Source organism: Orcinus orca, chromosome 3 (assembly GCF_937001465.1).
Source record: "Orcinus orca chromosome 3, mOrcOrc1.1, whole genome shotgun sequence".
NCBI lineage: Eukaryota > Metazoa > Chordata > Mammalia > Artiodactyla > Delphinidae > Orcinus > Orcinus orca.
Genome location: NC_064561.1, coordinates 73,344,413 through 73,359,355, shown reverse-complemented (window position 1 = coordinate 73,359,355; position 14,943 = coordinate 73,344,413). Strand labels below are relative to the sequence as shown.

At 34.7% G+C, this 14,943-nt stretch overlaps 1 protein-coding gene across 4 annotated transcripts in view; it reads left to right on the top strand.

The window, feature by feature from the left end:
* The window catches only part of SEC24A (SEC24 homolog A, COPII coat complex component), a 63,770-nt gene that overhangs the window by 28,926 nt on the left and 19,901 nt on the right, over nt 1-14,943 (top strand). For 3 of the 4 annotated variants that reach the window (XM_033409891.2, XM_033409892.2, XM_004282115.4), the window contains 7 exons: nt 238-347; nt 2,525-2,637; nt 4,002-4,120; nt 8,651-8,706; nt 9,800-10,006; nt 10,861-10,981; nt 11,301-11,459. In XM_033409891.2, coding sequence (XP_033265782.1) covers nt 238-347; nt 2,525-2,637; nt 4,002-4,120; nt 8,651-8,706; nt 9,800-10,006; nt 10,861-10,981; nt 11,301-11,459 — 885 coding nt within the window. Of the gene's footprint in view, nt 1-237; nt 348-2,524; nt 2,638-4,001; nt 4,121-8,650; nt 8,707-9,078; nt 9,770-9,799; nt 10,007-10,860; nt 10,982-11,300; nt 11,460-14,943 lie in introns of those variants that run through there. The other variant, XM_033409893.2, reaches the window with a different exon arrangement.

The following is a 14,943-nucleotide window of genomic DNA, read 5'->3' as shown; positions in this document are numbered from 1 at the left end:
TAGAAGATAGGGAAAGAAAAATCATAGTGCTTGTGGTTGTAAAAGCAAAACATACTTAGTGCCATTCAGTGTGGAGGGGAATTGAATGGGACTCAAAAACAAAGTGTATTTAACCCTTAATATTTAGTCTATATTGAATTATTTATAAATTCCTAAATTAAAAAAAAACAGCCAAACGCAAGCTATATTAAACTTAATCCTTTCAGTTTTAACATTATATATTGTTAACTCACATAGTTCCTGAAGAATTCATGTACAACCCTTTGACCAGAGTCTATGGAGAACCTCATAGAAGACCTGAAGTTCAAAATGCTACTATTGAGTTTATGGCTCCTTCAGAATACATGGTAAACTTTCATTTTTATATAGCACAAATATTTCATTATACCTCGTTTTAAATAAAATATAAAATCCTTTAACCAAAATTTTATATTTTTAATTTATAAAAGTTATCCTTGTTCATTATAAAAGTAGTTAATTTATATATAAGGGTAAGTTTGAAAAGTAAAAGTGTAAAGTTCCACTTATGTTTCTTGGGCATCCATCCAGAAATTTGCAATATATTATTGGGATCATACTTACTTTTAGGTCACTTCCAGTTTTTTCTGTTACAAATAATGATGTGATGCACATCATCTTTGCAACTACTTTTATACACTTGTGTGAATATCTGAGGTCTTGCATTTGAAAAGATAATAATTATGCCTAATGTTTAACTAGCACTATGCATTTTGTAAAGCACTTATATATTTTTGATTATCACAAGTAACTCTTAAGCTGTTAATCCTGTTTTACAGATGTGAAACAAATTTAGTTAGGTGACTTTCCAGATCTTCTTTAGCAGGTGCTAGAGGTCTCATAAAAATTTAGGATTTTTGATTTGATTTCCCTTTCCGCATGCAATAATTGCCTCTAAGGAAAGGGAATATGAAGATAAGATTTAATACCAACTTTTAATATTTTATTTTAGTATATTTTTGTGGAATAGTCTCTATCTGGTCAATTGGGGCCATTTTAGTATAGATATTTTGAAGAATCAGTCTCTTTTCATCACATAGAAATTTCAGTGTAGAAAACATTTTTGTGACACTTAAATGGCTGGTGATCGCTTTCTGTAGTGTAGCTGTCCCTCTGTTGAATTAAAACCAAAAAATCAGAAGCATTTGTTCTTTTGAATTGGCCTTCCTGGGTTTCTTTAACTCCCAGGTTTTGTAAAAATGGCTTCCTTTAAATTTGGAAATTTGCCTATAGCAAGAGGTTTTCTTCCTTCCTGACTTACCTCTTGGGCAACAGATTCTATGGATTTTGCAAGTGATATGTGCAAAATAATATAAAAGTTAGTATACTACACGTGGAGTTCTGATTGTGGTTATTTGGTGCTTTTTATTTTATTTTATTATTTTTATTGAAAACTTAAAATACTTTTTATTTTGAGACAATTTTAGACTTATATAAGGATGGCAAAAATAGCACAAAGAGTCCACCTAGCTACCCCTAATGTAAACATTTTATGTAGCTCTAGGACAGTCATCAAGCTTAAATTAACACTAGCACAACACTATGAATGAAACTACGGACTTTACTTGGATTTCACTAGTTTTTCCACTTAACATCCTTTCTCTGTCCCAGGATTCAATCCACATTGCATTTAGTTTCTGTTCCTTTAGTCTGCTCCCATCTGTGGCAGTTCCTTAGCTTTTCCTTGTCTTTCATGACGAGCTTTTTTTTTTAAAATTAATTTTTATTGGAATATAGTTGCTTTACAATGTTGTGTTAGTTTCTGCTGTACAGCAAAGTGAATCAGTTATACGTATATCCCCTCTTTTTTAGATTTCCTTCCCATTTAGGTCACCACAGATCACTGCGTAGGGTTCCCTGTGCTAAACAGTAGGTGCTCATTAGTTATCTATTTTATGCACAGTAGTGTATATCAGTCAATCCCAATCTCCCATTTTGTACCTGCCTCCCCACCCCGCCCCGGCTTTTTACTGAATTGAAAACAAATCTTTGAACTTGGAAGTTTAAAATACACTTGTACATTTTTCTGGAACTTGGCTGAAGTGTGTTGATTAAATAACCAGCTCAGGCTAACTTGATTTGTCATTTTCAGAGCTGTACATTTCCCTAAATTGTGAAATATAATGTACATATGGAAAAGCCTATAAAATATAAATATATAGGTTACCAAATAATCATAGCACCACTGTTGCACCACACAGGTCAAGAAATTGAACATTACCGATGCTCATAAATACCTTTCTGATCACATTTCTTCCTCTTCCTGTCCTAGAAAAAAATACTCTTCTGACCTATGATAATCATATCCTCATTGTCCTTTTTCTAAGTATGCATCTGAAGAAAACTTCTTTCTATATTATTTTCTTAATGTATTATTATTTATTGTGGTCTCCACTTAATCTGTAAATAATGCTTATTTTATTCTTTTGCTATATAGACACAACAAATGGTAAGTTTAAATTTAATTCTATTAATTGTATTTAATGAGATCCTTTTTCTCCTTCAGTTACGACCACCTCAACCTCCAGTGTACCTTTTTGTATTTGATGTGTCTCACAATGCAGTTGAAACTGGATACTTGAATTCAGTTTGCCAGAGTTTGTTAGACAATCTGGATTTGTAAGTATCTTAATTCAGGTTAAATTATAAACGGTGTTTGTAAAATGAATAAGTAGTTTCAAACTATATTTTAAAAATTATGTAATTATGTTCTAAAAGTCCACTTAAATCAGTAGATAACTTTAGGCCTCACTTTCTCTGAGAAACATTAATTTATTTTAACTTTTTATTATGGAAAAATTTCAAATATGTAGTAAATAGAAAGAATGTAATGAAGTTCCAGGTACCCACCTTCAACTTCAATATTTTTAGCATTCAGCTGTTCTTGCCTCATCTAACCCTGCCCTTCCCCCTTTTTTCCCTAGAGTGTTTTATTACAAATCTCAGTCAGTATATCATTTACCTAGAAATACTTGGAATTATTTTTAACCCTAACTGAAATATGAGAATCACATCAAACAAAATTAGCAATAATTCCATAATGTGATATAATACCCAGTTCAATTTTTGTTCCTGGTTGTCTCCAGAATGTCTTTTTACTGTGGGTTTGTTGAAATAAGAATCTAAACAGTATCTACACATTGCATTTGCTGGTCATATCTCTTAAGCCTCTTAAAATAACTGTACTTTAAGTGGTTCTTAGATACTTAGTGTAACACATAAAAGCTAATGTGACCTTTCAGTGTAATGAAATACTATTGTGCTCTTGTGTGTAAGGAAGAATGTGTAGGACCAAATCTCATCAGAAGTGGACTAACTCCCTCACCTTGGCGAAGGGCATTCTTGTTCTTATCAGCATTTGTATTTTTAATGTTGTAGGTTATATATGGGGATTGTCTGTTGATGAGAGAGTTCACTGACTCACCCAAGCATGAACAACAAAAATGAAAACTAGTTTGTCTTTCCCCTTATGAAACTATGGTCTACATATTTAAGTTCTTCAAAAACAGATCTTTCTGTTGATCATCTTAAATGAATGCATTAAACAATATAAAAAGAGGTTTGGGCCATGTTTTTTTAAAGATATGCTGTTCATAAATTTATATTACATTTTAGAGTTGGTGTTTGGTAATTTTTTTTGAAGTATTTTTTATAAATTAAAATCATCTACAAACTTCTGTATATACTTTCCACTACTTTTTATATCTCATTTCCTAAGTGATTGATATAACTTTATATAGTATAATGAGTTTTGGATTGCTGTATTATTGCTGGGTTTTGTTGATTGTTTGACTTATATATAGTGTTTTCTTTTGAGTAGTGTATGTTTTCATGGTGATTAAACATTGCACGGGTTAAAAACATTTATGTTGGGGCAGTTTTCATAACACAGAAGTAGATATTTGTATTTAACTCTTTGCAGATATTTTAGGTATATATGTATATGGGAAAACTACAAAATACTCTTCTGAATTTGTTTTTAGGCTTCCTGGCAACACTAGGACAAAAATTGGCTTCATAACATTTGATAGTACAATCCACTTCTACAGCCTTCAAGAAGGTCTATCTCAACCTCAGATGCTAATAGTTTCAGATATTGAAGGTATATATTATATACTTAAAATTATTGAACTGCCTGAGGAGCTTTTAGTTTTAGAAATATTTCGTGACTGTTCAACAAACTAGCAGCATATGGTATGATTCTACTATACTGAGGAAAACCTTGAGTATAAAATCATAAGATTTTTGGAATTATAAGAGTCCCTCAGGGCTTCCCTGGTGGTGCAGTGGTTGAGAGTCCGCCTGCCGATACAGGGGACACGGGTTCGTGCCCCGGTCTGAGAAGATCCCACATGCCGCGGAGCGGCTGGGCCCATGAGCCATGGCCGCTGAGCCTGCGTGTCTGGAGCCTGTGCTCCGCAACGGGAGAGGCCACAACAGTGAGAGGCCTGCGTACCGCAAAAAAAAAAAAAAAAAAAAGAGTCCCTCAGTCAAATCTTTCATTTTATAGAAGAGGAAACAGAATTATGGAGGTAAAGTGAGTTCTGAACATGTCAACAAAAAACAAGTTAATGTTAAAGCTCATTCAAAAAGTATTTGAGGATAGACCTAGATTAATTGAACAGAATAGAGAGCCCAGAAATAAGCCCTCACAAATATGTTCAGTTGATTTTTGATAAGGACGCCAAGACCATTCAATGGGGAAAAGACAGTCTTTTCAACAAATGGTTCTGGGAAAACCAAACATACAAAAGAATGAAGTTAGACCCTTACCATAAACCATATAAAAAAAAATTAACTCAGTGGATCAAAGACCTAAACTTAAGAACTAAAACTGTAAAACTCTTAGAAGGAAACATAGGGGAAAATCTTAATGACATTGGGTTTGGCAGTGATTTCTTGGATATGACACTAAAAGCAGAAGCAACAAAAGAAAAAATAAATAAGTTGGATGTTATCACTGTTAAAATACTTTTGTACATGAAAGAAAACTGTCAAGAGAGTAAAAAGTCACAAAATGGGAGAAAATATATGCATATGCAAATAACACATATGATGAAGGATTAATATAAAGAGCTTCTCAACTCACCAACAACAACAAGAAAACACAATTCAAAAATGGACGAAGGACTCAAATAGACAATTCTCCAAAGATGTACAAATGGCCAATAAACACGTGAAAAACTGCTCAACATTATTAGTCACTAAAGAAATGTAAATCAAAATCACAATGAGATACCACTTCACATCCACTAGAATGGTTATTATTTTTTTAAAAATGGAAAATAACAAGGGCTGGCAAGGATGTGGAAACATTGGAACTGTTGTATATTGCTGGTGGGAATGTAGCATGGTGCAGTATTATGGAAAACAATTTGGCAGTTCCTCAAAAAGTTAGACATAGAATTACCATTATGATCTACCAATTCTGCTTCCCAGTATATACCTAAAAGAATTGAAAGCAGAAACTCAAACAAATACTCATACACCAATGTTCATAACAACATTATTCACAGTAGCCAAAAGTTGGAAACAACCTAAGTATCCATCAAGAGATGATTCATTAAATAATGTGGTATATACATATAATGGAATATTTTTCATCCCTAAGAATGAAATTCTGATGCATGCTACAACATGAATGAACCTTGAAAACATTATATCAATACTAAGTTAAATAAACCGGATGCAAAAGGACAAAGGTTATATGATTCCGTTTGTATGAGGTACCAGGAATGGGTGAATTCATAGAGATATAGGTTAGAAAGTAGATTATAGATTACCAGGAGCTTGTGGGAAGGGAGAAATTATTTAATGGGTACTGTTTAGGATGATGAAAATGTTCTGAAGATACATAATGATATGGTTACACAACATTGTGAATGTACTTAATACTACTGAATTGTACACTTAAAAATGATTAAGGTGATACATTTTGTATATTACGTATATTTTACCACAGTTTAAAAAATTAACTCCAAATGGATCATAGATCTGAGTATGAGACTAAAACTATAAAATTGTTAAAAGAAAACATAGAAGTAAGTCTTTGTGACCTTGAATTAGGCAGTGATTTCTTAGATATAACACCAAAAGCACAAATACCAAAAGAAAAAACAGATAAGTTGGGCTTCCTAACAATTAAAAACCTTTGGATAAACAGCATGGTCCTACAGTAGAGCACAGGGAACTATATTCAATATCCTGTGATAAACCATAATGGAAAAGAAAATGTATATGTATAACTGAATCACTTTGCTGTACAGCAGAAATTAGCACAACATTGTAAATCAACTATACTTCAATAAACTAAAAAAAAATAAAAATTTTTAAAAATTAAAAATTAAAACCTTTTGTGTTTCAAAGGATGCCATCATGAAAGTGAAGAATGAGAGAATGAGAGAAAATATTTGCAAGTTATGTATCTGATCAAAATTTATATCTAGATTATGTAAAAAACTTCTACAACTTATTAAAAAGACAACCTAATTAAAAAGTGGGCAAAGGATTTGAATAGACATGTTTCTATTCAATACACCATATTCAATATTCTGTATATGCAATTGGCTCATAATCCCTTGAAAAGATGCTCCACATCATGAGTTATCAGGGAAATGCAAATGAAAACCACAGTGAAATGCCACATCACACCAGTTTAAAAAAATTCTCAAAACCAAAATTTTTTGTTGCTCTGAGCATATCTGAATAGCTGGGAAGGTTCCATGAGTATTGGTTTTGGGGTTACAAATAAATTTTAATAAGTAGGCAAGTTTGCAACTATAAAATCTATGAATTAGGAGAATTGACTGTACAACTTTAAAATTAAATAGTTGAATAGAGCCCCCTTCTGTCTTGGTTGTTCCAGGTCTCACAACAGAGCAGCCACGTCAGTCATTCATTTCCCTTATCTATTTACCCAGCTACTTATTTGGCATAAAATAAAATCACTGAACAGGTGATTCTGATGATGGGCCAAGTTGTGAATTTACTGATATGGTCCAGCTTCTCAATTTTATACATGAGCTGATAAATGGAATATCCCTTGCTGGATGTCACATAGCAAAAATTTTTTTAAAGGACAGTAACAAGTATTTGCAAGGATGTGGAGAAATTGGAACCCTCATTCACTAGTAGTAGGAATGGAAAATGGTGCTGCCATTAGGGAAATCATTTTGTCAGTTCCTCTAGAAGTTAAACATAGAGTTACCATATAACCAGCAATTTTACTTAATAGGTATATGCTCAAGAAAATTAAAAATATGTCTATACTATAAAGCAACTACACTTCAATTTTTTAAAATTGCTAAATATGAATTATTAAAAATAAAACAATACAGAACATGTCCACACAAAAATGTGTATGTGAATGTTGGTAGCAACTCAGCCAAGAAGTGGAAACAACCCAACATAAACAAAACGTAGAATATCCATACAATGAAATGTTTTGTTACTCAGCAATAAAAAAGAATAAAGTACCGATAAATGCTACAACATGGATGAACCTTGAACACATGAAGCTAAGTGTAAGAAGCCAGTCACAAAGGACCTCATAGTGTGACTCCATTAATATGAAATGTCGAGAATAGGCCAATCCAGAGACAGAAAGTGGCTGCCTAGAGCTGTGGGAGTTGACGGGGAATTGAGGAATGACTGGTAATTGGTGTGGGGTTCCCTTTTGGGATGATGAAAAGGATCTGGAATTAGTGGTGTTAGTTGTACAACTATGCATATATTAAAAAATCACTGAATTGTATCTTCTGCAAGGGTAAATTTTATGTTATGTGAATTATATCTTAAAACTTTTATTAAAATCTGTTTAATTTTAAAGAAAAAGGAAGAAATCTAAACAATAGTACATTTTTTATATGATAGTTAAAGTATTTAATGTTTCAAATTATTTGTTGGTGTTATTTTTCATGAACATTATGATGAGCCTTATTTTTGTAATTTTTTAATAAAAAATAGTACAAAAATGTAGAAAGTGAGACCCCCTCATAATCCTGCATCACCACCCACATTTCCTTCCCAGTTGCTTCCTTCTAAGAAAGGATATTTAATTCCTAAGAAAGAATAAATTTGAATCCTGAGAAGCTCTTCTGATGTGGCCATTTAGCATACCTCCTGATTCACTTGACCTCGTGGTCCCATAAGTATAATGGGGGCCTTCTTTATGAGAAAGTATGTGCCTTATGAATGACAGAGCTGTTGGTGGGCTGTATTACTTCCATGTCAAGACACAGAATTCTTGTGTGTCATCTTAGTCAACTTTTTTTTTTAATGCCAAGAGTGTTTCTTTGGCTGGCTTCTGGGGCTAAGCAAGAATTCTAAAGCAGGATTCTACATTGTCTTTAACCTAAGAAGCAGAGTACTTGTACAAACCCTTACTGAGTGCTTGTGGGTCAGTATTTTCTATTTGGGAGGCTATTTACCTTTTACATGGTAATAGATAAGCTGCAGTAAAAGCCTAAATCAGTGCTCTTTTGGTGACTGAAAATACGTAGACATTGCTGTACAAATGGAGAAGGTGGCTCTTCTCTAAGTATGGGGGTGGTTAATTATATCACTGTTATGTATTTGGAACATCTTTAACAATTAAGTTTTGTTTAAGAGAAATATTTATTTGTTCTTTCAGATGTTTTTATACCTATGCCAGAGAACTTATTAGTAAATTTAAATGAAAGTAAAGAGGTAAGGGACACTTTCCTATCTGACATGTTTAATTGAAATGTTGAAGGAATATATTTTTAAAACGAACTTTAAGTAGAATTTTGCTTCTCTCTGTGACATTTCTAAGATGTATAGCATTTTATATTTGCAGTTAGTTAAAATTCATCAGATGAACAGCTTTTGATTTTGCCCTTGAACTGATTGCTTTTAAGTTTAATGTATCCATTTGTAGTAGGGTAGAAGATAAGCCTATTCCATAAATGAGAGAAACCTGAAGGAAACCTGCCTTGCCAGCCATTTGGGAAATTGGGAGGGTTGCTGAGATAAGCTTCTGGTCACTACATAGAAGCACTTTAGGCTGCTTTCAGTGCCCTTTGCTTTTCTGATTCACAGAGTGTCATTGGGGTCAGTTCAGAAGAAACTCTTATTACCTGCCTGGAAATTGCCATGACATAATACAGTGAGAGGTGAACAGAATGTGTCTGAAGGGGGGATGTTGTCTACCCTGTACATGCATATATGCCGTAGGGGTAACATTTTAACTAGCAAGTCTATGGTCTCAGCTGTTGGCAATGGTGACTTCGCCATAGTGTGAAGTATTTTTTTCCCATTAACTCTCTTTATTTGTACAACCTAACCTGAATAGGTAGTTGTTATTTGTTTTGTTTTTCTTTTGTAGTAATATTACTAGTTGGCAAATTTACTGGCTATCTTAGATTTTGCAGTAGGGAAGAGTTAAACGCACTTTGGAACTGAAAAGAATAAAGTGTATAGAGGTGATTGAGAAGGCCATATTTCATGGCATTTAAATATGTAAACTCTCTAAACTGTGATGGTTCTTTTGGATATATTTGGACTTATAGTCTTGCTGGACTACTGCATGTGCAAGAACTGTAAGGCCCCAATTTTGATTTGTCTTGCTTGCCAATTTATAATGTTGACTTAAAATGGCTTTCTTGTCATTTGACCAACTTCATTGTTTACTGTACTGTCTGTAGATTCTCTGACCATCATCATGACTCAATGTCTTGTCTATTGTATGAGTTAGTGACTTAACGTGAAAAAAATTTTTTTTATTGTAACACTCTTGAGTTTTCTTGCTTTATTTCACAAGCTCGTCCAAGATTTACTGAAAACTTTGCCGCAAATGTTCACCAAGACCCTGGAGACCCAGAGTGCCTTGGGTCCAGCCCTTCAGGCTGCCTTTAAGCTGATGTCCCCAACTGGTGGTCGAATGTCTGTTTTTCAAACACAACTCCCAACTCTTGGAGTGGGAGCCCTGAAACCACGAGAGGAACCCAACCAAAGGTCATCTGCTAAGGTTAGAAAATCATCAAGTGCATGATAAGATTTATGCTGGTGCTTTGTCCCTTTGAGTACAGAGCTTATTTCAAATTTATTTTTCAGTTGTGAAAAGGAGGGAATATAAGGAAATGGATAAAGCGTTTCTCCTCTTTTATGTAGACATTTCTATTTTATTACATTATTTTCTATCTGATTCACCCTTACCTTATGTATAGATCTTTAGCAGGCCATAGCAATGCCACCTGCCTTTGATGAGAAAGTCAGGCAGACTAAGAGAATATGCTTGCCAGGGACAAAGTAGAACCTGGATGATGAATAAAAAGTAGTCATGGTTCGGTATATTGACTGCCATGGATTGCTTTTGAGCACCTTGTGTGTGTAAACTTAGTTTGAGATGTGTATTTCTCAAAAGATTATGATAGTGTGGCCATATACTGTAATGATTAAGGTGTCAGTCTTGGAATAAGTCTGCCTAAGTCTCACTGCTTTTTAGATGTGTGAGCTTGAATAGTTACATAATATCTTTGCCCCTCTTTTTCCTTATATTTATAAAATGAAAATATCGATAGTACCCATCTCTTATGATAGATGAAAAGTATTACATATGAATTTAGAAGCTTCCAGCATAATAAGCATTTAATAGATTATCAAAATTAGTATAATAGGTGTATTTCTTTTTAAAAGTAAAAAAAAATAGTAAATTCTTAAGCAGGACATGTTTCATACTGAAAAAAGAGGAAATATCACGGAACAAAAGGATTTTGTAGAATGCCCAAGGATAATTGTTAACCCTTGGTATATATGGATAGGTGTATAAATTTTATGACAATTTAATGATTTAAAATTTTTTCTCTTTGTAATTATGAATAGGAAATTCACTTGACACCATCAACTGACTTCTATAAGAAATTAGCCTTGGACTGTTCTGGTCAGCAGGTAGCTGTTGACTTATTCCTTCTCAGTGGACAGTATTCTGATTTGGCTTCTCTGGGTAAGTTCTTCCTAGTGATTATTTTTCTCATGTGAATGTCAAAATGGTATTTTTATGACGATATGTTAAAGAGAGGGCAAAGTGAAAGAATTCTTATTCCCTTGGGAAGTTAGTTTAGTTTATAATAAACCTTATAGTCTTATACTCTGAATATTTATAATAGAGAAATTTCCATATTACTATTTAAAGGGATGAAATAATTCTTTTTTGCCAATATCTTAGGAGGCTAAGGAAAGATTGATTCAAATGCTTGTAGTTACTCTGGTGTAGTAATAGTAGTTAATGGCAGAATTTAAAAGGAGTATGTGTTCTCTTCCAGGTTGTATTTCTCGGTATTCAGCAGGTAGTGTCTATTATTATCCCTCTTATCACCATCAGCACAACCCAGTGCAAGTGCAGAAATTACAGAAGGAACTACAGAGATACCTCACTCGGAAGATTGGCTTTGAGGCAGTCATGAGGATTCGGTGCACCAAAGGTGGGGGCACTATTTTTTTTTTACACTTACAAAGGCGTAAATGTTGCTTTTGATATGAATAAATATACACATATTTTCACCTGGTCTTTTCTCATAAGATTTGTTCTTCTAAAAAAAAATGATTTGTTCTTCTAAGGTATTGTACTTACTTTGATGGACTATGCAATTAAGAATAGAGAAGACACATATTGAAAAACTAAGGACTATTTTTTTATAGGAATTGCTATTTTTTTAATGTATTATTTTATTTATTTATTAATTTTTTTGGCTGTGTTGGGTCTTCGTTGCTGCAAGCGGGCTTTCTCTAGTTGCAGCGAGTGGGCTTCTCATTGCGGTGGCTTCTCTTGTTGCAGAGTGCGGGCTCTAGGTGCCCTGGCTTCAGTAGTTGTGGCTCACAGGCTCTAGAGCCCAGGCTCAGTAGTTGTGGCACATGGGCTTAGTTGCTCCACGGCATGTGGGATCTTCCCGGACCAGGGCTCGAACCTGCGTCCCCTGCATTGGCTGGCGGATTCTTAACCACTGCGCCACCTGGGAAGCCCTAGGGACTATTTTGAATATACTAAAAACTACTGAATTGTACACTTGAAAAGTGTGGGGTTTTTTGTATGTGAATTGTATCTCAGTGAAAAAATATCTCATCTCCAAAGAAAATAAAACATATTACTGATGGATTTTTATTCCACTTATTGAACAGTAGTAGTGGAAGATCTTTTTTTTTACAACTATTTTTTTTAAATTAATTAATTAATTTTTGGCTGTGTTGGGTCTTCGTTTCTGTGCTAGGACTTTCTCTAGTTGCGGTGAGTGGGGACCACTCTTCATCGCGGTGCGTGGACCTCTCACTGTCGCAGCCTCTCTTGTTGTGGAGCACAAGCTCCAGATGCACAGGCTCAGTAGCTGTGGCTCACGGGCCTAGTTGCTCTGCGGCATGTGGGATCTTCCCAGACCAGGGTTTGGACCCGTGTCCCCCGCATTGGCAGGCAGATTCTCAACCACTGCGCCACCAGGGAAGCCCACAACTATTTTTTAAAATTGTGGTAAAACAGATATAACATAAAATTTACTATTTTACAGGACTCTCCTGGTGGTCCAGTGGTAAAACTCCATGCTTCCGACGCAGGGGCTCAGGTTCAATCCCTGGTCGGGAAACTAAGATCCCACATGCTGCACAGTGCAGCCACAAAATTAAAAATTAAAAAAATTTTTTTACCATTTTACCATTTTTAAGTATACATTTGAGTGGCATTAAGTACATGCTCATTGTTGTGCAGCCATCACCACCATCCATCTCCAGAAGTCGGGTATCTTTTAGTTTGTGTTCTTCTCATTCTGCACCTGCTACTAATACCTTGCCACACTGTTGCTTTGGAAATAGTCTCACAGTTTCAGAATGCGTATGTTCAATATGTTTTTCAGGATAAATGTTTTGTGGTTGCTAAATGTGACAACTATTTTCTTATGAAAGTGGGAAATTATAATTCTTGATATTTCATTTCTCCACATTATCAACCTGTTTCTACTCTTTTATTCAGATTTTAAAATATTACTGCTCTGTAAAAGGGTATGAAGCAATTTTTTACAGTGGAAAGATTATGTGAAATATGTAGCAAAAAATAGGTATCAAAAGATAAGGATCCACAAACCTGTCCACTAGATAGATGTTAAAATCTGTTGATCAAATGACGTGTCAAATGAAGTATCAGATAAACACTTAAGAAGTTGCCACATCTCCAAACAGCACACAGATATTGGTGTCACCCATAACAGATCAGTTTCCACAATAGCATTCTGTTTCCTTTTTTTTTAATAGAAGCTTTATTGAGATAAAATTTACATATCTTACAATTTACCCATTTGAAATGTACAATTCAGTGGTTTTAAATATATTCACCATGATATTACCACGATCAATTTTAGAACACTTTCATCATTCCAGTACAGCTACCCTGTACTGATTAGGAGTCACTTTTCATTCCCCCACCTAGTCGACTGCCAGTCTACTTTCTGTCTCTGGACTCACCTGTTCTGGGTATTTCATATTAATGGAGTCATACAATATGAGGTCCTCTGTAACTGGCTTCTTACACTTTAATGTTTTCAAGGTTCATCCATGTTATAGCATATATCAGTATTTCACTACCCCCCCCCCTTAAAAAATATTTCATTTGTTTTTATTTCTCATAGTATTCCATTGTATAGATACCTCATTTTGTTTATCCTTTCATCAGTTGATGAATATTTGGGTTGTTTCCACTTTTTGGGTATTATGAATAGTATTGCTATGAACTTTTTTTTTTTTTTTTTTAAATTTTGACCACACTGTGTAGCACGTGGGATCTTAGTTCCCCAAGCAGGGGTCGAACCCACACGCCCCCTGCAGTGGAAGCGCGGAGCCCTAACTACTGGACTGCCAGGGATGTCCCTTGCTATGAACATGTGTGTAGAGGGTTTTGGACCTGTTTTCATTTCTCTCAGGTCTATACCTAAGGTATATACTTGAGTCATAAGGTAACTATGTTTAGCTTTTTGAGGAACAGCCGGACTGTTTTCTAGAAGTTGCACCATTTTACATTCCCACTAACAGTGAAAGTACTGATTTCTTCACATCCTTTTCAAAACTTGTTATTGTCCTGTTTTTTCTTTAGCCATCTTAGTGGGTGTGACGTGGTATCTTGTTGAGGTTTTGATTTGTATTTCCCTGTTCATGAATGAGGTTGAACATCTTTTCTTGTGCTTATTGGTTATTTATCTTCTTTGGAGAAATGTCTATGCAGATCCTTTTTCCATTTAAAAACTTGGTATGTTTGTCTTTTTATTATTGAGTTTTAAGTGTTCTTTATATGTTTTTAGATACAAGGCCTCTATCAAATATATGATTTGCAAAATACTTTCTCCATTTTGTGGGTTGCCTTTTTCACTTTCTTAATGGTACCCTTTGAGGCACAATTGTTTTTAATTTTGGTGATGTCCCATTTATCAACTTTTTCTGTTTGTGTTTTTGGTATCTTAATGTAGCATTAAACTACTGCTTAATCCAAGGTCATGAACATTTATATGTATGTTGTCTTCTAAGACTTTTATAGTTATAATTCTTATATTTAAGTCTTTGATTTATTTTTAGTTAATTTTTGTATTTGATGAGGTAGGTGTTTGACTTCATTCTTTTGCATCTGGATATACATTTGTCCCAGCACCTTTTGTTAAAAAGACTATTCTCTCGGGCTTCCCTGGTGGCGCAGTGGTTGGGAGTCCGCCTGCCGATGCAGGGGACACAGGTTCGTGCCCCGGTCTGGGAAGATCCCACGTGCCGCCGAGCAGCTGGGCCCGTGAGCCATGGCCGCTGAGCCTGTGCGTCCGGAGCCTGTGCTCCGCAACGGGAGAGGCCGCAGCGGTGAGAGGCCCCCATACCGCAAAAAAAAAAAAAAAAAAAAAGACTTCTCTTCCTATTGAAATGTCTTGGTGTCCATGGCCCCTTGTTGAAAAT